This window comes from Polypterus senegalus, chromosome 15, assembly GCF_016835505.1.
Source record: "Polypterus senegalus isolate Bchr_013 chromosome 15, ASM1683550v1, whole genome shotgun sequence".
Classification (NCBI taxonomy): Eukaryota; Metazoa; Chordata; class Cladistia; order Polypteriformes; family Polypteridae; genus Polypterus; species Polypterus senegalus.
This window is the reverse complement of record NC_053168.1, coordinates 125,941,221-125,967,412: the sequence shown is the minus strand read 5'-3', so window position 1 is coordinate 125,967,412 and position 26,192 is coordinate 125,941,221. Positions and strand designations below refer to the sequence as shown.

The 26,192-nt window shown below is 45.6% G+C and overlaps 1 protein-coding gene across 1 annotated transcript; it reads right to left on the bottom strand.

Moving 5' to 3' along the window:
- Positions 1 to 15,619: 15,619 nt before the first annotated feature.
- eny2 (ENY2 transcription and export complex 2 subunit) lies at positions 15,620 to 25,327 on the bottom strand. Its single transcript, XM_039737357.1, has 5 exons — positions 25,192 to 25,327; positions 23,535 to 23,617; positions 21,648 to 21,718; positions 17,164 to 17,238; positions 15,620 to 15,882 (listed from the first exon to the last, which is right to left on the bottom strand). The coding sequence occupies exons 2-5, from the start codon at positions 23,600 to 23,602 to the stop codon at positions 15,806 to 15,808; spliced, it is 291 nt and encodes a 96-aa protein (XP_039593291.1). The 5' UTR covers positions 23,603 to 23,617; positions 25,192 to 25,327; the 3' UTR covers positions 15,620 to 15,805.
- Positions 25,328 to 26,192: the final 865 nt, after the last annotated feature.

The following is a 26,192-nucleotide window of genomic DNA, read 5'->3' as shown; positions in this document are numbered from 1 at the left end:
CGGCGAGGCGGAGATCAGGGCAAGGGGATCAAACAGCATTCAGTGTTCTCAGAAGCACGATGGCTTCAAGAGGACATTTGGGACAACCAGGACTCTTCTTAGATTTGGCCATCTGGGCAGACCGAGTAAGCAGGCAAGAAGGGCTTTAGTCAGGGAGGCAACCGAGAACCCAGTGGTCACTCTGAAGTCCCCTGCTGAGATGAGAGAGCCATTCAGAAGAATGACCATTTCAGAAGCCCACCATCAACCAGGTATTTCTTAGAACAATCGGGATGAGAACAGGCCATTCAGCCCAACAAAGCGTGCTAGTCCTGTCCACTTAATTCTCTTAAAATAACATCAAGTCAAGTTTTGTCCTACATAGTAGAGAAGCTCCAAGAGCTTCAGAAAAAGAGTCTCTGGTATGATGAGAGAAAAAACGAACTCTTTGGGCAGAACTCCAAGCACCAGGTCCGATGAAGACCGGGCACTGCCCCACCACCTGCCTAATACTATCAATATGGTAAAGCATGGCTGTGGGCATGCAGGGACAGGGAGAATGGTTAGAACTGAGAGGAGGAATGCAGTCACACACAGAGGGGCCCATCGAGAGACCCTCCTTCAGAGTGCATGCCACTTTGGACTGTGGCGACTGTTCATCTTTCAGCATGACAATGACCAGAGGCACAAAGCCAATGCAACACTGGAGTGGAGTGTCTCCGATTGTCTTTGAGTGGCCCGGCCAAAGCCCAGACTTCAACCCCATAGAACACGTGTGGAGAGACCTGATGATGGAAGTTCACAGAGGTCTCCCATCCACTCCAATGGAGCTTGAGAGGATCCGCCAGAAAGAATGGGATCAGCTGCCCAAATACAGGTGTGCCAAGCTTGGAGAGACTTACCAAGAAGACTCAAATCTTGAGCTGCTGCCAAAGGGGGCTCCTTCAAAGTATTGAATACTTCTAGGAAGCAGGGGGTTTAGTTTCTGCTTTAAAGTCGCCGTCTCAGTCTACTGGATGAATTCCCTTTAGAATTTTGAACACTCCAATAAGGTCTCTTCTTAATCTCTGATGAGGCTCAGCTCTTTTCATCTTTCCACATAACTCAACCCTGTAGTCCTGGAATCAGCCTAGTCGCTCTTCTCTGGACCTTCTCTTGTGCTGTTATGTCCTTTTTGTAACCTGGAGACCCAAACTGCACCCAGGACTCCAGATGAGGCCTCACCAGTGTGTTATAAAGACTGAGCAGAACCTCCTGTGACTTGTACTCCACACATCAAGGCGCTATATAATTCAGTTAGCCTTCTTAATGGCTCCTGAACACTGTCTGGCAGTTTATAGTGTCGGGTTCACTACGACTCCTAAATCCTTCTTATTAGGTGGACTTTTGATTCTCAGACTGCCCATCGCGTATTCAAACCTCACATTTTTGCTTCCTATGTGTAATGTTTTTATATTTACTGACATTAAATTTCGTCGTCCACAAATCTACATAAAGCCTGTCTGCTCTCCAAGTTCCACTACAATGACTGAACGGATCTGAGATTATCTGTCACTTCTCTTGGTGTCACCTACAAACTTAACCAGCTTGTTACTTCTATTCCTATCCAAATCATTTACATCTATTAAAACTAGCCGGTCCTCCCTGCGTGGAGTTTGCATGTTCTCCCCGTGTCTGCGTGCGTTTCCTCCGGGTGCTCCGGTTTCTTCCCACAGTCCAAAGACATGCAGGTTAGGTGCATTGGCAATCCTAAACTGCTCCTGGTGTGTGCTTGGTGTGGGTGTGTGTGTGTGGGCGCGCCCTGCGGTGGGCTGGCGCCCTGTCCGGGGTTTGTTTCCTGCCTTGCACCCTGTGTTGGCAGGGATTGGCTCCAGTAGACCCCCATGACCCTGAAGTTAGCATATAGTGGGTTGGATAATGGATGGATGAAAAACAGCAGTGGCCTCAGCACTGCCCCCTGCTGGACACCACTCTTAACGACAGCCAATTCTAATATGGGTTCCCGCACCATCACCTTCCACTCCCTGTGTTTCAGTCAATTCTGCACCCGTCCACACACCACACCCTGATGCCCCACAGCTTGTAGTTTGATGCCCACCTTCTCCTAATCAAACACTTTACTTGGCTCACCAGCACACAGCCAGTATGCCGTGTCCAGTTATCACGCCTTACCTGTGTGCGGCCTTTCAGCTCTCCTGTGATGTTCTCTCCTGCCGAGTGTTTATAAGCTATGAGACGTCGAAGTTTGTGTACAAGTGACAATGTGACGTGTGACTCAATGACACGTTTCGAACAATCGGTGAAGATGACAAAGCACAGCCGGAGCTTTTTATCTCAGTGACAAGCAATGTGGGATCTTTGTGTCCAACACAATGAAGAGCGCGTCCCACTGGCCCCACGGTCCGCTTGCCGTCTGTAGAGTGGCAGTTGCTTTCCTGACCCCTGACCTCCCCTCAATGTGTTTTGAAGGATTCTTCATTGACAACCTGCAAAATAAGAGAAGCGCTAACATCAGTCAAAGTCCGCTTTCAGCCTTTGTGAGGCCGTCCTTACAACTCAAAAGCAGACCCCCAGGTTCTTCAGGCTCGCCTTTGCTGCATAGACATTTTGGTGGACACCACTCTCAGATTCCATCTTTGTAGTCTTCTACTTCTCAATGACTTGGCTTTCCATTTGTCCTTCTGGTTTTCATTTTTCAGTGTGGTGTCCCATTACAGCTGGTCCCATTGCTTCCTTTACTGGTTTTTGCTTCATCTGGATTTTCATTTTCTGAAGTTGGTGGCTCAGTGGTTAGTCTGGTTCAGTCATGTCACACCATTTTCTAACCTGCTCAGTTCAGACCAGGGTCATGGGGACTGCTGGAGCCTATTCCAGCTAGCACAGGGCACAGGGCAGGAACAAACCCCGGACAGGACGCCAGTCCATCGCAACTCAAACGCATGCACACACACTAACTCATCACTAATTCACGTAACCTGCACGTCTTTGGGCAGTTGTAGGAAACCCACACAGACACGGGGAGAACATGCCAACTCCACAGAGGGAGAACCCTGGATGTGAACCCCAGTTTCCAGTCCCATGGTGTCTGGGTGGAGTTCCCTTCAGAATGGTCTCCTGCTGCCTGATGGATTGGTGTCTCCACACTGGTATAAGCCCCATTCTTATTTATTGGGTCAAAGGCTCACTGGAGGTTTTGATGGCTCAGCCCTGATGTTTCCCACCTTGAAGGCAAGTCAAACTTGAATGGCATTGTGATGGCATTCTGCCTCCTAGGAGACCCGGCGTTGTTTTGTTTTCGGTCCTGGCTAATGAGGTGTGCTGGTAAGAAGGTCTAATTACAGGGTTGAAGGAGGAACATGAGTCCTGCTCACTAATTGGCAGATCGTCACACTTTGCATGCTTTTCCCAGGGCCATAAAAATGTAAAAGAGAACAACGAAAGTGCTGATACCTGTAACTAAAGCCCCTCAGGCCTGCTGGAGATTCTGCCAAGTCATCCAAGCTGTGGGCTTCATTTTGATTAAAGTCAAGACGAGCCAGTTGGCCATCCCTTTGGTTTCAACTAAGCTCTCAGTGTGTCATTAAATCATGTAAAGCAAGGGCAGCAGTGACCTGCACAGACATTTTGGTAAACAGAAACCCAAAAGAGGAGAAGGGGCACTTTACAGGGCACATTTAATGTTTTAAAATTTCCCAGATGGCAATGATTTCACCTTTGTCAATGGTGACAGAGCGCAGGGGTCTTCAGCTCGGGTCCTGGAGGGCCACAGTGGCTGCACATTTTCATTCTAACCCTCTTCTTAATTAATTGACCCCCACTGAGTCAGAGTGATTTGTGTGATCAATGAGCCCCTGAGTGGGGCCGTCGGGAGTCGTGTGCTCCTGGTAGGACCAGCCATGGCGTCAAGGTCAGAGGTGGGGTTCTGACGGAGTAGAACTCAACAAGTGGTGCCACGTCCCGACGTTCCTCATTGTCCTGTGCTTGGCTTGCCACTTGGATTCCTGACAGGAAGTGAAGTGGAGCGACTGAGGATTGTGCACCCTCACGACCAGCAATGCCAAGGGCTCTACCTTCCATCTCTCTCTCTTCTTGCCTTAATTAGAAGAAACTGGACAAGGTCAGGCCATTCAACCCAAAAAAGCTCGCCATTCATATCCCACTAATTCATCTAAACAAGAACTGAAAGTCTTTAAAGTCCTTCTGTCTGCCACGCTACTTAAATGAAAAACGTCCATACACTGGCTCCTGGTCACAATGCCCTGCGTTACACATAAAACTCCTGTCCCACTACTCGACCACTGTCTCCACACCTTAAAACGTATCCCAGTCTATCCTGCTTAGACTTTGCCTCATCTGCTCAAGGTTTGCCGTACTAAAGTTCAACTTGACCATTTTAGTCTTTGCATCCACACTCTTACAAAACACTGAATTGTATCATATCATGGTCACATGACCCTAGCGGTCCAATCACCTCACGCCCTCAATTCCATCCTACTTTGTACAGAGTACGCCCCTCATTGGCAGGTTAAAAAACAGCCTTTTAAAAACTCCTGCCATTTGTAAGGTTTTCTCTAAAATAAGGCCTCTTTCCCCAGTGCTTGCCAGGTGAAGCCGGACGTCCTCACTAAGATGGTGACGAGGACTTGTGTTTAAATTCTGTGTGACTAAAACAGCGCCCCCCTAACCCCCCCACCACCACCTTTTTTCTGTTCTGTCCACGCTTATCCCTCAATGGTCTACTCACCCCCATCTTGGTTGCTTTGCCAGGCTTCTGCTATTGCTATAATATCACAATTCCGCTTTGTAACTATTGTTGCAGGTAAAATTAACTGCTTCATTTTTGGTACTTCTAGAATTAAGGCAAGCTTTTTTTTATGTGTTATTCCTTTACATTTATTTTAACCCTTAAACTGCTGGAACCGGCTATGTTCAGTTGCCAGTGCAATTTGCCAGCACACCGGAGCTGATCAGTCAATGGCGTACATTCGTTAAGCAGCCAGCTTGTGCCCACTGGCGCCCCCTAGAGAATCAGCCTCACTGAACTGAACTGGGATTGAGCCACTGCATTAGACTAGCCTGGTAAGCATCAGTGCTGGCCTTTGCGTGCAGCCAGTTCAAGCACAGTGAGCTCGGTGATTTACTGGATTTCATCAATGGCGTCAGTCGCACCTCCTACATATCATGAGAGATGGTTGCAGCAGTTTTTTTTATAGTTTTTACAGCTCATTTGCAGTGTGTAAAATGATCAGTGGTGCAGTAATTGTGATGCTCTTTGCATGAAAAATTTCACTTTTTCTTGGTGAATTGTGACATTTTCTTAAAAAGTGCAGCAAAAAAGTATTTGGTGTCCAGGGGTGCATTAGCCCCCAAGTACAGTATGTGGCAGTTTAAGGGTTAAACTGTTTATTGTTTGTACCCTCCATGTATAGTTCTAAACCTGGCCTGTCCTAAACTCCCTGCCCCACCCCTGGTCCTCAACTGACCTCCTCAACACACTGGCGCCCCTCCATTGCGGCCCAAAAGGAATCCCAATGGCGCATATACCAGTACCCAACATCAGAGCCACGCATCAAGCTCTCTAATCTCCTCAGTCTGTACCTGGGCTGGCACGTGGCACAGGCACAACATCACAGAAGACTACCTTGTCAGTTCTTCTCCTCAGCCTGGCACCTAACTCTTTAAATTTGAATTGCTGAACTGACAGACTACCCTTATGTATGTCATTTGTTCCATAAAGGACAATAACCACTGCATCCACCCTGACTCTGGCCAAAAGCCTATCAACTCTTCCTTGGGGTCTCCCACCTGTTCACCCAGAAGACAACACAAATTCTCTGTACTTCAATGTCCCTAATGATTAAGTCCCCAACTATCACTTGCTCTCTCAATCTGGAAGCTGGTTTTGAGGGGGCTCCTCATACCTGCATATTACCTTCAAAATCTTCAGAGACACCGTCCAGCTCCACAAGGGCCTGAAAACAGTTTGGCACTTCCAGTTGTGGTGTTGATGTTCCTGGACAGTGTGCACCTTTCTCCTTGTCCCGGGTGACCATGCCTCACCTGTCTCTACCGGTCTGGTCAGGATTGTCCTCCCGTGCCACCTTAGGGTGCACACTATTGCTCTAAAGAACACCTGGGCCAGGTCCACCAATTCTCTTCTACAATGCAGGCCAGCCAGCTCCTCGTCCAGTTCAGTGACCCCCGGCTCGAGATGCTGGATCAGCTGGCATCTCCTGAAGATGTAGCCCTCATAGGCGACCGGCTCCTCCAAGCTGTCATCTGAAAAGTACAGCATGCAGCAGGACTTGCATTGCTAAAGCAGATTTTGTTAAAATGAAATGATTAAACTTAAATGGTAAAACTAAAAACATGTAGGTGTTATTTTAACACCTTCTGACGCCTTAAGCTCCTGTAATCTTTTTGTTCTTTAATGAAGTTCACTTTATTTTTCTGTCTGCTCTCCTAACTTTGTGCTCCTCTTTTTCTTTACTTAAAAGCTCTTCGCTCACACAGTTTGTGCTCCTTTGTATTAATGAGCCCTTATGCCATCACCTACATTTATTTTTTTTATGCTCACATTTCACAGTACTTTTATTTATCTGTGCATTTATTTCATTTTGTCTGAAATATTCCTCCATAGTCGCCCTCTTAACTGCTCTACTTTTCTGACTGCTAAGAACTGTCCAATCATTAAAAACTCGCTCCCTGACTATGTGCTTTGTGCTCATTTCTTACTGCCTTGTCTGCTCCCACTGCCAGTTCAGCCTGATTGGCATCTTGATGCTGGCCGTCTGTCTATGTGCCACTGAGCCTCCCACGTACCCGTTTTGAAATCGGCTGCTGCCGACACCCCAATGAGGAACCTCTGTGTCTGTAGGGAAGAGTATTAGGGATACAGATAAAAAACAAAAAATATATATACATACACACACACATATTATATATAAAACGTTTGACAAAGGAGAGGAGATCATTCCGTCCATCAGATTCATGTCAGAGATGCTTATCTAAGACGTAATCAACATTGATCTCAGCGTTAATGGCCACAGTGCACCATGCCACACGTATGTCTCTGTTATATGCAATTTGGCATTGGAGTCATAAAAGCAGGCTTAATGTTTGTGATGCGCCATCTGTTGGAATGACAAATGCAATGCATATGACTCTGATATATGCTATTTGGTACTGGATTTGTAAAAACAATCTTTGTGATTCACCATCTGTTGGAATGACAAATGTAACGAATTTTATTACAATGTTCGTGATGTGCCATCTATTGGACAGGCACACAGATAATTATCCTTTGATTAAGGTGGATTCATTGCAATACCACCTTAAAGAGGACAGGAGGAACCAGAACTTCAGACTTGGCGTCATTTTGGACAAATTATGTGAATCAGTTTGATGAGGCAGTTGAGCTGAACGGCCGGTCCATGTCAAGACTGTTCTAATGTCCTAACGTGTCTTTTATTTGGCCGCTGGGATTGTTCAGATAGGCCCGTGTACGTATAAAGTCTGCATTCATTTAAGTCGTGTCATCTTATTCATACACCGACTGCAGCATACAGTGGCACAAAGTCACATTCCCCAGGACTCCATAAGCACACGACAAATAAAGAGTTATCCATCCATTTTCTAACCTGCTGAATCCGAATACAGGGTCACGGGGGTCGGCTGGAGCCAATCCCAGCCAACACAGGGCACAAGGCAGGAACCAATCCAGGACAGTGTGCCAACCCACCGCAGGACACACACAAACACACCAAGCACACACCAGGGCCAATTTAGAATCACCAATCCACCTAACCTGCATGTCTTTGGATTGTGGGAGGAAACCGGAGCGCCCGGAGGAAACCCACGCAGACACGGGGGAACATGCAAACTCCACGCAGGGAGGACCCGGGAAGCAAACCCGGGTCTCCTAACTGCGAGGCAGCAGCGCTACCACTGTGCCGCCAAATAAAGAGTTATGCTATATCATAAATAAATAAATAAATAAATAGTATTAATTTGAAACAGATAAGTAGAGAGTAATATATTAAATAACAGTAGTAGTAACAATGTAACAAATGTACTGTGTTTAAATAAACTACCAGGAGAAGATCTGAGGGCAGGGGGCAGCACCGAGTTCAGAGTCCAGACCACCATGGGGTTCACAGAGCCTGGCAGGACTTGTTTGGATGCTACAGAACCTTCTGCCAGTTGGAAGTGGAACAAAGAGACCGCGTGAGGGGTGGGAGTGGTGGTCCATCACAATGCTGTAGGCTTTACAGATCCATCACTTTCTAAAGATGCCTTTAATGGAGGGCAGAGTGGTCTTTTCTGCTGTATCCATGGTAGGACCTTACAGTCAGAGACACTGCAGCTCTCTAACCAGTAGGAGATGCAGCAGGTCTGAACGCTGCCCATGGTGCCAACGTGGTGAGAACTGAGAGAGGTGGACTTGCTTTGTTCCACTGCTGTGCCTTCTTGGCTATGGTGGTGGTGCACATTGACCGAGTGGGGTCAGTTGCCAGGTGTGTTTTTGGTGCTCTTGACCACCATGATGGAGCCCTCGATGTGCAGTGGGGTGTGGACGGCGCGGGCCTTCCTGAAGTCGACGATCATCTCTTTCTTCTTCTCCGCGTTAAGAGACCTTGTTAGACCCGCACCAGACCGCCAACTGGCATAGCCCTCGGCCCCATTGCTGATGAGACCCACCACTGTTGTGTCATCCGCTGCGCTCATGTGTAGGGTTGTATTTGGGGCTGAGGGGCAGCCAGTGACCACCATGGATAGCCCTTCAAACATCACAGAGATGTAACCCTCGATAACCTGTCCTCAAAGCTGCTAGGCATCTGTCACCAGTGTCTCATTCTCAGCAATGACAATTGAGGTGGTAAGTGGTAAGGTGGTAAGTTAATGAAGGCACATCTTGAAGTGCGTCAGTTGTCAGTAGCTGTGACAGCCGTGCATGTTGTCACCATGTCACCGCGCGGCCGGTCCATACATGTTATCATCGGATTGTTCCTCTGCACCTGCTACTGTCTTCAATAAGCCCGCTGTTCTGTCCCAAGTATCCATTAGCAGTGAAGCGGATACAAAGTGATCAGACAATGCATGTTTTCAACAGTTTAAGTGGCTAATTAACTGCTGTGACACAATGGGACACCCGGCCGTGTGTGTCACCGCTTGACTGTAAGTCATGGAATGTGGCGCTGAGACATATTTGAAATAAATGAACTGTAACACAGGTAAAGGAAGTGTTGTAAATGGTAAAGGGCCCACCTGAACGGAGTTTTGGGCTCACGTCCCTGGTCCTCCCTGTGTGGTAGCACTTGGAGTAGTGAGAAGAGCGCTCCATAAATGTAATGAATTATTATTATTATTATTATTACTAAAGAAACAAGAAGCAGGAGTGGGACTGTCACCTCATGGACTGGGGACACTGGGTGATATAGGGCTGTCATCCAATTATAGGACCACATAAAGCTGAGGGCTATCAAGGAATATCTGGTCCAACACTGACATGGGATTGAGTTTGTGTCACCACTTTGGGAGAGAATCGTCAAGGGCAGGACCAGGCCGGGATCTGAACCCAGAGCTTACCAGTGCACCAAGCCGCTGCCCAACTGGAGATAATGGGGAGGACCATTCTACATTAAACCATTTTTTTTAATGAGGCAGGTGTTTCCTGGCAGCCATAATCCATGGTGACTTTGGATCTTTGGCTTCACCTTCTCAACAGTCCTCCGATATTAAAAAAGATGGACTGATGGATGGATGAATTGGACCGTTGGACTCACAGGTGCCCTCTACTGATCCACTTTGGGTGTTGGGTAGCTGTGGGCACCGGACTGGAGCCACTGAGTACTCTAGTGGTTCAAAGACAATAAGAAATGGTGTGAGGTGTATTTAATACAGACTGGCGTCCCAAGTTCATAAATAATAAAGCTCTGGTCCCAGTCTCCCTCTAGATCCTCATCCCACCGGGGTCACAAGGGGCTCACCGACTTTCCATCCTCTACCAGGAGGTGTTGCAGGGTTAATAGGCGGAGCAGGTCGAGATCGATTTCTTACTCACCAGTGACAGTTCAGCCTCTTTCTGGTGCAATTCCAGAATGTTGAATCGTGGCATGTCTTGGGTCTGCCCCATGTAGGGACATCTTCGCTAAACGCCCAGCCCACTTGGACAGGTTCGTCTTGACCTGGCTGTTCCAAGTTGTGAACTGTGACCACCAAGCAAACCAGACAGGAATCTCAGTTCAGGCTCTTTGTACCCTGAGACTGCGTCAACTCTTCAAAGTCCAGGCCCCCAAGTGGAGACGAGGATGTAGACAAACTGGCCGTTCAAGACTTTCCTCCAAGGGCTGCTCTTTCAGTGTCGTTGTACATCAGTGTGTCACAATCACCTTAATCTCGACTAGTAAGACAAGACCACCAAGAACTAAAGGCAACTTCACTTAAGGAGTAAGCCACTTTAATCCAGGAGGCCTCCATGACCCCCACATTTCATGGGCCGAATGTCAGTCCCACATGGCCGTGGACCACTTCAGTGTATGTGGCACATCACCGTTAAATGAAGTCAGGAGAACATCGAAGGAGACCAGTTTGGGGATGGGGCTGTCGGAACTCGACTTACCTGTCAGGCTACTGCATGTCCCCATCCTCATTGATGACTATTCAGCTAGTAACTGGAAAAAATGAGAACACACACATAGGCCCCCAAAATGGGGGTCCATCACAGGGGTCAACTTCCCCGAGCTTAACAACCCGAGTGACGCTGCGGTAGGAATGCTAGTGTGACCGTATTGAGAGGTGCCAGCTGAGGTGTCTTGGGAGTCTTCTGACAAGGCCGTGTAAAACATGGCCTACTGTAGGAAGAAGACCAAGAACATCATGTCATGATTAGGTCTCTCGGCTGGCCTACAAGCATCAGGGAGACAGCCTGGTCGAACCTGCTCAACTGGTTACTCGCTTTTGATTTTCATCAGGACAAGTAGACAGAGAGTGAGCGTGAAACGAGAAGTGACAGCTGAGACATCCCCTCTGTCACAGCAAGCCAAGCCCAAGATCTTCATGGCGTTTGTGACGCAGCCCATACCGACAAATGGAATACGGGTCATTCCGACGGATCCACAGTTTCCACCTTTAACCGTGAATTCAGATCGACTGACTAAATAGAAACGGTAAGCTGAGATTTTTGTTCATCGTGTCAGTCCCCTTATTTCTCTTTCCACAAAGAGATTGTTAGCAGCAGCGTAGCAGTGAGGATACAGCAGAAGAAATCAAACCAATAAGTGAGCTCACCGGGAAGACTTTTTCATTTTCGTTTGTAGTCAGGATTGCACATTCCCATCTTTGAATTAGGACTTGGGTTACTTCTTGTCTTAAATGTAATTTTTCAAACCAAACCCAAGAAGGACTCGGCTGTCACTTGTATCTTGTGAAACGCAGACTCGGTATTCCCCGTAAGAGGCGGAAAGCTTCCTGGAAAAGGAATGGGTCCCGAAATGGGACTGAATTAACAAGACAACTGTTAAGAGATAAAAATCGCACAAAGACGTCACATTAGTTATTACATTCTAAAGAACAAAGCCCATCACGAAGCCCATCCTTAGAAATCGCACATCCATTAATTGTAACCCGTTAAGTTTAATTTGAGGGTCACACAGAGAAGAAGAAGACTATCAGGTCCAGGACAGGAAGCAACACATGGGATGGAATCAAATTAAGAGTCGCCACTTGTGGACTGTGAGAGTGAAAGGGGTCAGACATACAGTGGGAACAGAAAAGAATCCCCCCTTCAAAATATTCCCATTGTTTTAGAGCCTTAAATGAAAACACACAAACCAATATTTACTGACTTACTCAATGCCACCTCTAACATCCAAGTGAAAGATATCACAGCTACAGTTCAGAAGAATTATGAAAAATCAAAAACAAGAAATCCTGAGATTAATAAAGGACCCCCGCCCAAAACTCAATCAGGTGTCAGTGCCCACCATTTCCATGCCAGTTACTGGCTTCCTTCCACTTGTGATCAGTTGTAATGAGTGGGATTAGTGAAGCTCTTCCTGGTCCATTCAGTCCCTTGCTTGGTGGTGCAACTGACAGCAAACAGCTGACTACGGGTGGCCGGCCACTTTCAAAAGATCCCAGAGATAGAGTTGTGGATGGACGTAAGGCAGGAGATCTCAAAGGCTTTATCAATCCCAAGGAGCTCAGTAAAGTCCATCATAAAGAAGTGGCAAGTGTTTGGTACTACTAGGACCCTCCAAACTGGAGGGAAGAGCAAGGAGGAAACTGGTAAGAGAGGCCACCAAGAGACCAATGGCCACTTTGAAGGAGTTACAGGATTTTATAGCAATTTCACAAGAGCTCCACAATTGTGGCTTGTTTGGGAAGGTCACGAGGAAAAAGCCCACTTCTCAAGAAAGGCCACATTAAGGCTCGTTTGAGCTTTGCCAAAATGCACCTTGAAGATTCGGAAGCCAAGTGGGGAAAAAGGTCTTATGGTCAGAGGAGACCAAAATCCAACTATTTGGCCTCAACACCAAATGGTACACCAGTGCAGCTCACCATCCACAACACACCATACCTACAGTAAAGCATGTTGTGGTGGGCCTGCGGCTCTCTTTAGGGTAGAAGGAAAAATGGATGGGGCAAAATACCTTCAAATTATTGAGGAACACCTGCTATCCTCTGCCAGAAAGTTGAAGATGGGCAGAATGTTCACCTTTCAACACGACAACGACGCATAACACCCATCAAAATGGACCACACAGTGGCTGAAGGAGTAAAAAGTGAATGGCCTGGTGTGGCTAATCAGAGCCCAGACCGAAACCACACTCAAAATCTGTGGAAAGATCTGAAGATAGCAGACCACCAACACTCACCATCCAATGTGACCGAACTTGAGCAGTTAAACTGTAAAGAAAACTGGGGGGGTAAATATTGGGTGGGCTCAGTGTAGATGTGCAAAGCTGATAGAGAAGAATCAACAGACTCACGGCTGTCATTAAAGCAAATTGGGGTGTCACCAAAATGACATTGACATGGGGGGAGGGCTGATCCTTTCTTCATCTCAGGAGGTCTTGTTTGGGATCTCTTATCATTTCTCTGAACTGTAGCTCTCATGTCTTTCACTTGGATGTTAGAGATGGCATTGAGTAAGTAAGTAAGTATAGGTTTGTGTATTAACATTTAAGGCTGTAAAGCAAAAGAAAGGGAATATTTCAAAGGGGGGGGGTCTTTTCTAGACCCACCGTATATACAGTATTTATTAATTTATTCCTCACTTTGATTACATCTCACCTGAAGATGGGGCCTGAGTTTCCCTGAAAGCTTGCATATTGTAATCTTTTTAGGGGGTCATTTTGCTTGGCTTTCTCTTCCTCAGTTTAAGAAATGTTTCCATGGTTGGGTTATTTTTTTTCCTCATGAGTCTTGAATTCTTGGTGGGTATTATTTTACTTTCACGTCACAGCTACATTAAGTATTTTAATAGTTTCATTTATTAGTTAGTTACTCTTTTTACCATAAGACCACCTCAATGTTGTTTCACGATTAGGTTGCTGGGGGTACACGGCCCTGACATCATCCTCCTCCTCCTCCACTGGGGTATGTGAACCCCCACTTCAGGAGAAACAGCTACCCGACTTTTTAAAAGAAAACTAAGACAGCCGTCTCCTTCTTGAAGTCTCTTTGGCTTGCAGTGTTCTCGTCTACCCTTCGATTTGCACGTTTGGCTCAAGACGCTTCTCTCTGGTTACGACTCCTTGCTTTATCTCCCTACGCTGCGCTCATGTCGTTGCGTTTCTTGATCCTGTCCACCATTCTCCGTCGGCGCTACAACCAGCACACTGTGCAGTTACTGCTCCACACCCTTGTTTGCACTGCCCAATGCTAACCATCAGCACTTGGGTACAAAGAAGGAAGCAAACTCTACAGAAAAAAAAGGGAAATTTAATAAGAAATGCAAGCACTAGAGCTTCGGCAAAGAATGGAACTAGTTCAGCATTTGTTAAAATTATTCACAGGACAACTAATTAAACAGAGTGGTAAATTACAAAGTGAGAGTGACACCCTGATTGTGGAATAAAAATCTGCGGCTGTGAGGGTCCCCCGGCACTAAACTTGGGTGCTGACGGGTGATGTGATTCTAATGTACGGTACACAAGTTCTTGCAGTTTGTTATCACCTGGCAACTCCACGGCATTCCCCGTTTTATCACCTGGCAACTCCACGGCATTCCCCGTTTTGCTTGGTGAAGGTTAAGAGAGTTTGTTATTTACTCTTTGGATCGGGGGCGGAGCTTCAGCTGACCCCGCCTCTTATTGCTCTTCTGTATTATTCACATTTGACAAAGGACTGTCAGCACCCGAGGCGGCAGGAAATGTAAAGAAGAAGGGAGGAAGGACTACACTCGCTTTCATGGCACTCTTTGAATTCCTGCTTAGACAAGTTGTCCAGGTATTAACAATTTGAAATTTTAAATGGTTTGATTGAACACAGAATTCAACTGGTCTTTTATTTTTTGGCCTGTCTTAGCAGACAAGCATTTAGTTATTATCTAATTGGCTAGTGGGGGCAAAAAAGCAAATTGAGTGACTTTCGGTATCCATAGCCAACAGTGTTTAAAGGCCATCCATGCCCTCAGCTGGCCCGTTTTTACACAATTTCATATTTGTGGGGGGTCATTACCAATGCCTTGGGAAGCAAAGAAGTGGAGCCCCCTGGCCAAACACCCACATTTCTGTTGTGATGGAGAGAAAAAATCATACCATAGGACAATGATTTTAACAATGGCCAAGGAAACAAAGGATCAGAAGGGGAAAGACTGAGAACAGACTGACAAAGGGTCTAAACCAAGAAGTGAGCCGAAACACGTGAATCTGAAAACCAAATCCAACTGTCCCGACCGGCTTATTTATGCTCTTCTTCCTTGATAGCAATGCAGAACACAAAGGGAACTTTCTTTGTAAACCCATTTGTCTTTACTGGCAGTCACACCACATGACCGACAATCACAAGCGTACCCCCCGTTAGCGGCCTACAACTTACTGGATTCCTCTTAAGATTATGTAAAAGCAGGCTGGGACCTCGGAACAGTCGTGTAGAGCAACAATGACGTTAAGTTTCAGATGGCTACCTGTACAGGACTGAAAGATGTCTGCTCCTGACTGTACACCCTCGGGCAGCACCTCCTCTCTCGGATATCCCTTCTCAGAAGACGGAGTTCTGGCAGCATTTACTGTTAAATCCCATGCAGTCCTGGTCTTGCAAATCAACTAGCAAATCGGCCGACCCCACGGCACCAAAGACCCATCACGAGCACCGCAGCTCTCGTGGGACCCAAGCTGTCTCGGAAGGTCTACGCAGCCTTTTAGCCACCATTTACACAAATCGTTTCACGCTCCTTTATGTGGCTGGATGCTGTAAATGCATTGTCGACGGACCACCACAAGCAGCAAGTGAGCAAGTCCGAGTGCTCCGAACACTGGTCTAGTGTTCCCTCCAAGTCTCTTTGCACAGATCTGTTATTTTGTAATAACGCATGTTCTCGTTTTTTTCCCATACGCGATACTCGCACCTCTCATAGGCCAAAGAGAGAATGAAGGCAAGTCTTTGGTTGGACTGAAAATACAAGCCAACCAGCAATCATTTCTTTTTTTTATTAAAAACTCACCATGTTAAGCATTACAATTGGCATAATATCAAAACATATAGAAGCATTAAAGAAAAACATAAAACGTGACAGTAACGCTATGATGGCCATTATTAACAAGTTAGGATTCACTTTGCTGAACCTAAAAAGTGGTATCCGGGTCGAACACTTCCACCCTTACAGAGTGGCATGCTGAGATAAAAAGCTCCTTATTCTTTGTAAGAGTTCTTTCTTCACACTGTCTGGAACGAGCGCTGAAGAAGAAAAGAAAAAAGTAGAACAGCAATAATCAACGCAACTCATCTGAAACAACATGACAAATTAATATCCGTTGTACCACAACAAGCAGTGCTCCGCAAAACGGCAACATGTCTCATCTGCTTCACTCAGCCAAAATCCCAGCTCTGTCTGCATTAACCCTTTGAATTGGGCAGGCCGGTTTTTGAGCCAGCCGCATAGCAGCATATACCTGAAAGGCCGCTACCTATCTGCTGATGTGATTAATGGCCGGCGCATATCTGCTATGCTACTCTACTCTTTAAATGTTGACGTCCGCTGCCTTAGAGGCGAATCCCCAAAAGGCCGCTACACCTCTCTGCTGTCTACGCTACGCACCCAACTCACTGCTGTCTAGTTACACTTCTGGGTTACTTAGCGAGTTACGCTGGCTGCTTTCTTTCTTTTTGGTCGGCTGCAGTTCACTTCTTTTTTTCTTTGCAGGTTTCTAGAAGGCGATGGAAAGGATTTCAGTTGTACTTTACCATGGGAGCAACTTAAAACAAAAGATGTGCAGTGTGCACAGACGTACGAGCAGGCAGAGAGAGCTTTTATCTGTCTGCTCCACGGGAGGTTTCTGGCCTCGGGGCACGTGCATTACAGTGTGACAGGTGTACCGCCCCACCTGTCACTGTCCCCAAAGCAGGTCGTGCCACTCCCCTGGGAGTTTGGGTGTGTAACACCAGAAGCGAGAGCCCCTCTACTGAGCTACTGTCAGTGTGTCTGTTGCTTCACTTATATGAGACTACCTTGTGTGTTACAATCTGGAGGAATTCTTCCAGATGCCCTCTGGGGGCCCAAGGAGAGCAGACATCCACTTGACTACCTGCCATTTAGCATGCTGGGGTGCGTCACGTGTTTAACCTCAATCCACAAATCTCTTTGTGTGTTACCTGCCAGGACTCGCCACATATCTGTAGGGATTACGCCCTCAATCCCCTCCATGAACTTGTGGGTACCTAAAATGTCTGGACTACCACCAGCCTGCGGACTTTGCTCAGACAGGTGGCCGTGCCTGCTTTTTTATTCACCACTACCTCCTGGGGATGTTCCTCACTAGATCATTGAAGAGAGTAAAACACGGTGACAATCTTATGACACAGAATGCCAGTTAAAAATATGTCTGCATCATTTATAATACCAAAAAATGAAATAAAAAAAAAATAAAAAATCTGGAAAGTAATTCCAAGAATAAAGACGACATTCGGCCCAGTGCAGCTTTGTTGGTCCAGGGTGTGAAGGGGAGTGATCAGCCTTACCTCTTCCTTTTGGAGTTATTTCTGCAACTAGGTCTTCAACCGTTACATGTTCCAGTCCCTTCTCTTTGATTACATCTACCAAATAGAAAAAAAATGCAATTGAGATTTTTTTTTTTTTAATATACAATTTCAAACAAAATAAACGTTGCATAAATAATTGAGAGCTCACAGTCAATGCTTTATGATCACGGTTTTAAGAAAGTATTAAAAGGGCCAGATAAGAGAAGTGGAACAAAACTAACAAAGTCAATAGAGCCATTTAGACACACAACTGCAAATCCTTTACTCAAAAAGAACGCTCCTGTGGTCCTCAGACGAGGAAGCACAACTTAACTGGATGGGGATGATGACTCTGCAAAGAAAAGGAAAAATCTGCCAAACTGAGGAGGTGAATTAACAGAAGGTGGGAAAATGGACTTGACCTCCTCCTCCTCCTCTTTGTGCAATTCTGAGTTGGCAGACGTTCTTCTCTGCCACCCTTCACTTAGCCCAGTGGCTCTTAAGTGCAGTCCTGGCGCCCCCCTGTGGCTGTTGGCTTTAAATTCAACCAGCAGGTTTATTCTTCCGCAAAATGATCTCATTTAATTAGCTGGTCTCCCTCTGCCACCCCCAATCTACATTCAGAAAAGCCGAGCAGAGTGCAGTTTACCATTTATGAGACATTAAGGAATATTTGTATTTTTACTGTAGCTTTCAAGCCTCATCTTAATGTTACTCTGGAGAATCCCAGTGAATAATAAGATGCACAAGCTTGTTGGGGCAGATTCGCCTGTTCTCTTCACGGCTGATCTCATGTTCTAACAATACTTCACTCTTTTTAATTGTATTTCTATTTTTTTTTGGTTTTGTTTTGTTCCCTTAAATGTACTGCTCTTTAGGACTTATAATGATTAGAATAACCAGAAAATCTAGAAATGTGGAATAAAATCATCATGACGATGAGGAATATCTTTAAAACCAAGTTTAAAAATGACATTAAATGTCCCTATGTAACAATCATATATGCTTGGCACATCTTAATGTAAACATTACCAAATGTCGTTTAGTTTATTCTAAATGGACTCTAAAATATAGAAACCAGGAAGTAACAGTTAGCTTAATTAAAATAAGAGACACTGTTTGGGACAAAAACCTGCAGCCACAAGGTCCCCAGGGCTGAAGGCCGACTTCTACTCCTCTGTCGAGCCCACAGTGTCGGAAGCAGTTTATACTTCTGTACCTCGCTGAGCTTCAGGCACGCGCCTTGACATTAGTTGGCAATGTCTGTAGCACGCAAGAAAAGCGAATGATCCATTTCTCTGTGCTCACATGTTGTGCCAGCCAGTGGAGAAAAACTTAAAAACACCGGCAGCTTTTACCCTCCAGGACCACCGCTCCTCTCGCTAAACATTTTCTTCTCTAGGTGAACGCATTCGTCCTTCACATTTCCCACTTTTCATACATTTACTGACTTCCAAAATGTATTTTAGCTGATATTTCACACCCTGAAAGGGCTATATAGATATGAAGTCTTTCTTCAGTCTGCTCCAAGTTTACTTCAGAAGAGCGGAAGATGAACTAAAATATTTCATAAATATGAAGTTACCAAACTGGCCAATCAGAGTTGTAAGAGTCTGCGTTGGTGTGTCATGTAGTCTCACATTTCAGGAGGTGCTCATCAGGCTATGCCATAGGCTAAGTCAGTGGCTCTCAACCTGTGGGGCGCGAAGATGTGAAAAAAAGAAAACAAGAATCGAAAATATGAAAAATACACCTACTGAAACCAAAACAAATGAAACTACATTCTGATACTAGAACACTAAATATAGAGTTAGATAAACGTCGATAAAAGTGAAGTAGGTATAATAAAATATGCATCTGTGATATATCAATAATTAAAAAAGAACAAATCGGTGTTAGTGGGCTCCTTTCAACAAATCAATTGGGGGGGGGGGCGATTAAAACTGTTGTGAAAACTCGGGTCGCAAAACCTTAAAGGTTGAGAAACGCTGGGCTAAGTGGTCTACTGCATGGCCGTGACGCTCGAGTTTAACAACTACGGACTCATCTGCATCAGCCCCTCATTGGACCTCCACATCACATGTAACTTAATGATTTCTTTTTTTAAATACAGAATGTGGAAAGTAACACAACAGCATTTTCATTCAGTTTGATCACACAGAACACAATTATTTCAGGCAAAAAGTGCAGATTTATGGAAGAACAGTCGTGTGCTAGACACATCAGATTTTTTATTTCTTCTGTTCTCACTGGAGAGCCGTATTATATGCCCTAAATTCAAGAGGCAACATGGAGGAAAACCAATTTGACAATGTAGTTTAAAAGCATTATACTGTATACTGGTTCAAATCAGCACTCGCATACTCTTTAAAAAGAAGATCCAGCTCTCCATCATCATCAGACACAACACAATAACTTTATGCTATTATTATTATTAGCACGGCGATGAAAACTCGTATAATCTCTTCCTGGCACTCACCAGATTAGATAGCCCAGCACAGATTTTACCATAAAATGACCAGCAGTTGGTGAGCGGAGAATTAGATAAGTCTTAAGGGCTCTGGTCGTGCCTGACTTGTCTTGTAACTGACCAAGAACCCCAAAGGTTTATTTTCCCCATTGCTGACAGAGTTTTTGTTTTCCTTTCCTCCATAGTCAACTGGCCACAGATCAACATCTAATGGACAGATAGTTCTGGGCTCCATTTTTGTTAATCAATTTCAAACCACTTTCTCTCCTGTTTGTTTAAGCAAATCAGTGCCCTCATGAAGACTCATTAAGTACTCGGTCATCAGTAAAGTTTACTATCGTATCTAGGTGTGAACTTGTCACGGCGCTCTAAGACTGCACAAAGTGCTTGAGAAAAATAAGAGACATTGAAAGTGAGGTCACTCAAAGATTGAATGTGACCATCTTCAAAATCCACAGAAAGTTCATCTGAAGTCATAAAACTAGGGAAAAAAAGACCAAGCCTATCACCGTGCCTGTCGCCAGGGCTGTGGAGTCGGTAGATAAATGCTCCGACTCCTCAGTTTCTAAATCTTCCGACTCTGACTCCCCGACTCCTCTGTATGTATATACTATGCTAATGTATTTTCTACATCCATTGAAGGAAAGGAAGGCAACATACATGTCATTTCACCACAGAACTACTGGCTAGGAAGCCAACACTCTACTATAATGCCAGATTAAAGACAAACACAATTGATTGGCGGCCGCAGATTGCGGGTGTCCACATGGACGGCAGATCCAGCTTGCCGAAAATCTCGACCACCGCCCCCATCCAAAGTAATGTGATGCCTCTGTCTGCTGCAGTGGCCGTCTCCTCTGTCAGCCAGCCGGAAGTTTAGTGCATTGTGTCCCTCACCGGCCAGCTGATCAGCAGAATGAGCCTCTGCTGGAGACCGGTAGGGAGATCTGTGTTCTCGGCTCCTTCGGCCCCCTTCACTAGCGCATAGCGAAGGGGAGCCGACGGAGCTGAGAACACACCAGATGATTTTTCAGGTGTTTGACGCGTGATGACTCGTTGAACGGCCGAAAAATCGGCAGTGCATCTGTAAATGTATTGGGGGCTTTAGCCTAGATTCACAGTTCCCTGTAACAGTGGAACACGACACAATGGAAAGCGGTGCCGCACCTTACCTGTGCATTACATCCCATATAGTGACGCATACAGTCAATGAAAAGCATGCTTCATGGTTACTTGACATGTTCGTTTTGTGGTAACATTATGCACTGCATGCATTGGGCTTTATTCTTACAGCAGAGAAGTAGTTCATTAGGACTGTTTGTGAATTGGGACATTTCAACTTACTTTTTTAATTTCCATTTAAATTTAGTAGGAGTCGGAGTCGGTTAACTTTTTGCCGACTCCGACTCCAAGTACCCAAAATTGTCTCCGACTCCTCCACTCCGACTCCGACTCCGACTCCACAGCCCTGCCTGTCGCATGTGCATGTGTGTTAATATTAAGACAGACACCTTCTCCTGGGCTTCCGGTGATGGAGCGCGTGGCATTTTCTTTACTGCGTCTCAGTTCTTTCCCATTCTAAATTAGTCGTCTAGAATGTTGAAAATGCTTTACAAGCAGAATACAAAACACTGAGCACCACCCGTTAACGTGATTTAGACCTTTTCCGGTAACTTCTGGCTTTGCATGCCTGCCTTGCTGACTAAACAACACATGTGCTTTGCTGGGACACATATTTACACTGCATACAATTATTCTCTTTTTCTCCATTCATAAATGTAAGCGATGTCATATTTCCTCTTTGAATCGGTTATAAAAGCTGGATTTCTTTTGCTCAGAAAACATTTTGAAATTCACTAAACACCGTAAAGGGTTAACCGCAGCAATACAGCGGCTTGATGCATTTATACCGATTTCACTTTAGCCCCGTTGACCGAACCCAAGGCCCAAAGTCAGCTTTGGCACAAAACAGGCCATTCACTCTGATGGAAATCATAAAATAAAGTTAAATTACCTTTACAATGTGCCTTCAACTGGTCCCTCCATCCACATTCAATAAGCTTGGCTCGAAGCAAATCCTTTAAACTGTTAAGACAAAGAAAATGTCAAGAAACAAAGATTTTTAGTACAACAAAAAGCACAAACTAGAACCAAACAAGCCTACTGCTACTGGTGCTGACACAATGAATGATACCAACACATACCAATATTGTGCAGAGTGTTCAACATCCCATCTTGCTGCCATTTTTAATTAATGATTTCACCGCAGTGGAGTTCAAAAAGGAAAAAACGCAGAATCTAGCAAACGGTCATAAAGTTTAAAACCCGAAGTGGGTGATCTTCTCAAGACGGCATTCAACAGGTACAGCAGCTTTGTTTTTTAAAGGATGTCTGCTAATAAACACACAGACGAAACAGTTCAGGGTGGCGCACAGCGTGGCACACAGGACGACAATGCGCCATGTGAAACCGCAGTCAAATGGGACCACCTCAGCAGTAATCGAGAGAAGGTGGCAGAGAATTTAGTGACCGTAGCTGACTTGCGTACAACACTGCGTGCGTCTCTCTCACTGTCCTGGGTTCAAAGTCTACGTACGTCCCAGTGTCTGGTGCTCTCGGGCTGAGGGGGCCTGCTGCGTCTGGTTGACTGGTTGGTTTGTCTTTTTGGATTTCCTCACACATTTCGGCAGACGTGTGTCGGGTTATTCTGGGATTCTGTGTGTTGGCAAGTCCTGTGACAGACTTGTGCTCCTTCAAAGGTGGGTCTCTGCAAGACAGGCAGGCCCACAACCCTAAATTGGTGGGATTGAGACTTGTCTTTAAAAGATAACTTCCTGTAAAGCATGACCGCACAGATGATGTAAAACTAGGAGGCAGAACAGGTGGAGCGTATGTTTAATGCCATCTGAGGTGTTGACAATTCTGAACCACACCGCCATCCGTGGGCATTACCATTTTCAGCAGTGATGAGCTTGAAGTGGAAAATACTCATTCGATTATCCATTTCAGATGGCAACACCACCCAAAAATCCAGTTGGTTTTGTTGTTTCGTTTTACAATTTCTGCTATTATTGAGGTTCGGGCAACTTTTCATTTCACCTTTAGAGTTAAGGGCAGAGTGGTGGCTCCGAGGGTAGAGATGTGCACCAGCAATCGGAATCCCGTAAACACCACAAGTGACTTCACTCCGTCGGGCCCTGAGCACGACCCTTAACCTGCAATCGCTTCGCCCGGTTTAATCTGCATCAAGCCCTGCAAGAGGGTCCTGTGACGTACAGGGAAAACTTGGGGTTTGGCACTCCAGCCACTATAGACAACCACCCACTGGTTCATAGATAGATAGATAGATAGATAGATGTGAAAGGCACTATATAATAGATAGATAGATGTGAAAGGCACTATATAATAGATAGATAGATAGATAGATAGATAGATAGATAGATAGATAGATAGATAGATAGATAGATAGCATAGTTGGCAGAATTAGATAGATAGACAGACAGACAGATAGATGTGAAAGGCACTATATAATAGATAGATAGATAGCGTAGTTGGCAGAATTAGACAGACAGACAGGCAGATAGATAGATATTTTATTAATCCCAAGGGGAAATTCCCATACTCCAGCAGCAGCATAGTGATAAAGAGCAATATTAAATTAAAGAGTGATAACAATGCAGGTCTAACAGACAGATAATAACTTTGTTTAATGTTAACGTTTACCCCCCAGGGTGGAATGATCTAGTGTGGTGCTGAGGTGTCACCGACTGCATGGCTGCCCTCGGGTCCTAATCCGGGATCCTGTGGTGGGTGAGGCGACACGCTGTAATCAGCGCCTGCTCCAAACCTCTCTCTTTAGAGTTAAAGAACAATTTACTGTATCTGGCTTGAAACTGCTTACCGTTCTCGTTCGCCCATCTCAATGAGCTTCTGGTTAATTGCTGCTCTCATCTGTGCATCTTTATTCATTTTAGTTCCTTAACCCTAAAATAAATGTGGAAGAAAAAAAAAAAAATAATCAATGCATATCAGTTGTAGAATTCCAAAGCATAAAAGACAAACAGCATCTCCTTAATTCTGTTCTGTGCGATGCCGAGAATTTTAACCAACTGGTTACCAGTAGTCAGGATGAGGAGACACAAACCTTCCAAAATGGCCTCCTTCTCATTTCCATTTGAAGGTCAAGGCTGGTTAAAAACTAAAGATTTTACAAACCGCGACACACGACTCTTGACTAATTGATGAGGGGCAGAGGCGAGACTTCAGTTCAAAAGCTCGATCCTCCATTGTTTCAGAAACTTTTGTTATCTCCGTTATCTATAAAAACAGGGGATTTATTTTCAGTTTTTCCTCAGCCTTCACGTAAGAAGGGCTCTGGTATGGGTTACCGGAGTCAGAGTGAAAATGTGCTACATTCAAACTGTAATGTGTTCAAATTTCCAATTTTACAAATACTAATTTAAATAAACATTTTTTTCTTCTAGCCTTGTGTTAAAATATAATGTTTAACTTTGTTAGGTTTTGTTACTCAATGTTATTAGCTACTTTAATAAATCTTACAAAAAAGCCAGCATTTAAACCCAACAGATTAGGGTGCCAAAAAGTAAGTTGGAAATTCACACTGGCAGAGATAAAATGCCTGCTATCTGGTGGGCTTTCAGTGAACACGGTAAACAGATAACTATTTAGAAGTTTGGGGGGTCACTCAGAAGTGTCATGTTTTTGATAGAAATGCTTACCTTTTCTAAGCCAGACACCATTAAATGAAATTCTGAATATAACCAAAGCAGTCCCAGTGTGTATAATGGCCTTTACTGCTTTACAACCGATTTCAAATGTATTATTCACTTATGGCTGTAAAGCCCCATTTTCTGCCGCAATTCCTTAAAAGACCAACGGACAGGGGCAGACATAACCCCTCATTCTCTCCGTCCTTACTACTCCAAGGGGGGCCCGCTAGAGGATTCCTTATCGCGCAGCAAACTTTATTGGGCCGCTCCACAGCGCCATCGGTCGGGACGTTTCTGCAGGACCTCTCAGCCCTGAGTCCCGTCCCGCCCCGTCTGTTGTCGTTCGTTTCTCGCCCACGCCACGGGGATTTCGCGTCTGGACCCGCACAGGTTGGCCAGCGAGCGGCGCCAGTCTTGAACCTTCTCTCTCGCAGCCTTTTAATAAGAAGCCAAACCAAACCAAACCCGCCTTAGACGCACAGCATTGAAATATCAAACGGAGAAACAGCCGAACAAAGCAGCACAGGTTTAAGTTTCCCATCGTGTGAATCTTCATTAAAGAGACTCCGGATTTGCTAAACTTAAAACTAATGCAGTAAAATGAGACGGCCAGGCGGAGTCACCCGCTTTAAACTACGTGCGTCCCCCATTACTGGACTAAAGTGGAGCCGCCGAGTTCAAAGCAGCCAGGCGAGGCGGCGGCTCTCCGTGTACGACTAAACAAACCACCGAATCACCCTGCCCAGTTCACGCCGGCTTTGTAAACGACGCCCTCCAAGTGCTCGCATACATCAAGGGATCGTGGAGGAATCGGACGGCGGTGATTACCAGCTCGACTCTCCCTCGAGACGCCGTCGCTTCTTGGAATTTCTGCAGCTCCTTAACTCCTCGATTTCCAGGGAGACGACAAGCCGATTGACATGCCGTGTGTCCGTCAACCTAAAAGTCCCCCTGCGGAAACACGAGACGAATATATAAGAAACAACAGTGCCGGATTGGAAAGGCAGACTGCACGCTGGGAAATGAAGTCCACGCTCCATCTCGACAAGTGACTGCTTGGTTGATAAAGAGCTCCGTTAATGGACTCTCCGACCCGACGCCTGTCATTGTAGCGGATGTTAATACGATTAGTGATTATTATTATTATGTCTTACTATTGTGATTATGATTATTATTTTTATTATGATTAGTGATTGTGACCCGCTGGGCTGGCTACTTTGAGTAGTTGTTTAAAGCTGATCCTCCGGTTAGAATGTTGGACATCTCTGGTCCACGGTTCTTGTGGCTGATCCTCCAATTAGCTGTCTCACCGAGATTGTGATCACCTGTGGTGACCCAGCGGAGGGGATTGAAGGACGCAGGGGTCTGTGGTATCCGGGGTGAACTTCTCCAGGCTGGTGGTAAGGCTGTCCTCATGGTATTCCATTTGGGAGATGGGCGTCATCCCAACTGACTGGACAACGGGACTTGTCGTCCCTATGTGGAGAGGGAAGGGTGATCGCCTGGATTGTGGCAACTACAGGAGGATAACACTGCTCCGGGTAACGGGTAAGGTCCTTGCTAAGGTCGTCCTCAGTTGGATCTGTGATCACTTGCTCACCTCCCAGCAACCAGAGCAGTCTGGTTTTATCCCAAAGAAGCCCACCATTGACTGCATCCTGGCACCGAGGGCTCTCATGGAGTGCAAGCGTGAATATCAGCAGAGTTTCTTTGCAGCCTTTGTCGATTTACATAAAGCGTTCAAGGGGCTACCCTGTGGGACATCCTGAGGCTTCGCGGGATCCCCTTAAGGCTGTTGGGTATCATGACCGGCCTGTACACTGGTACTG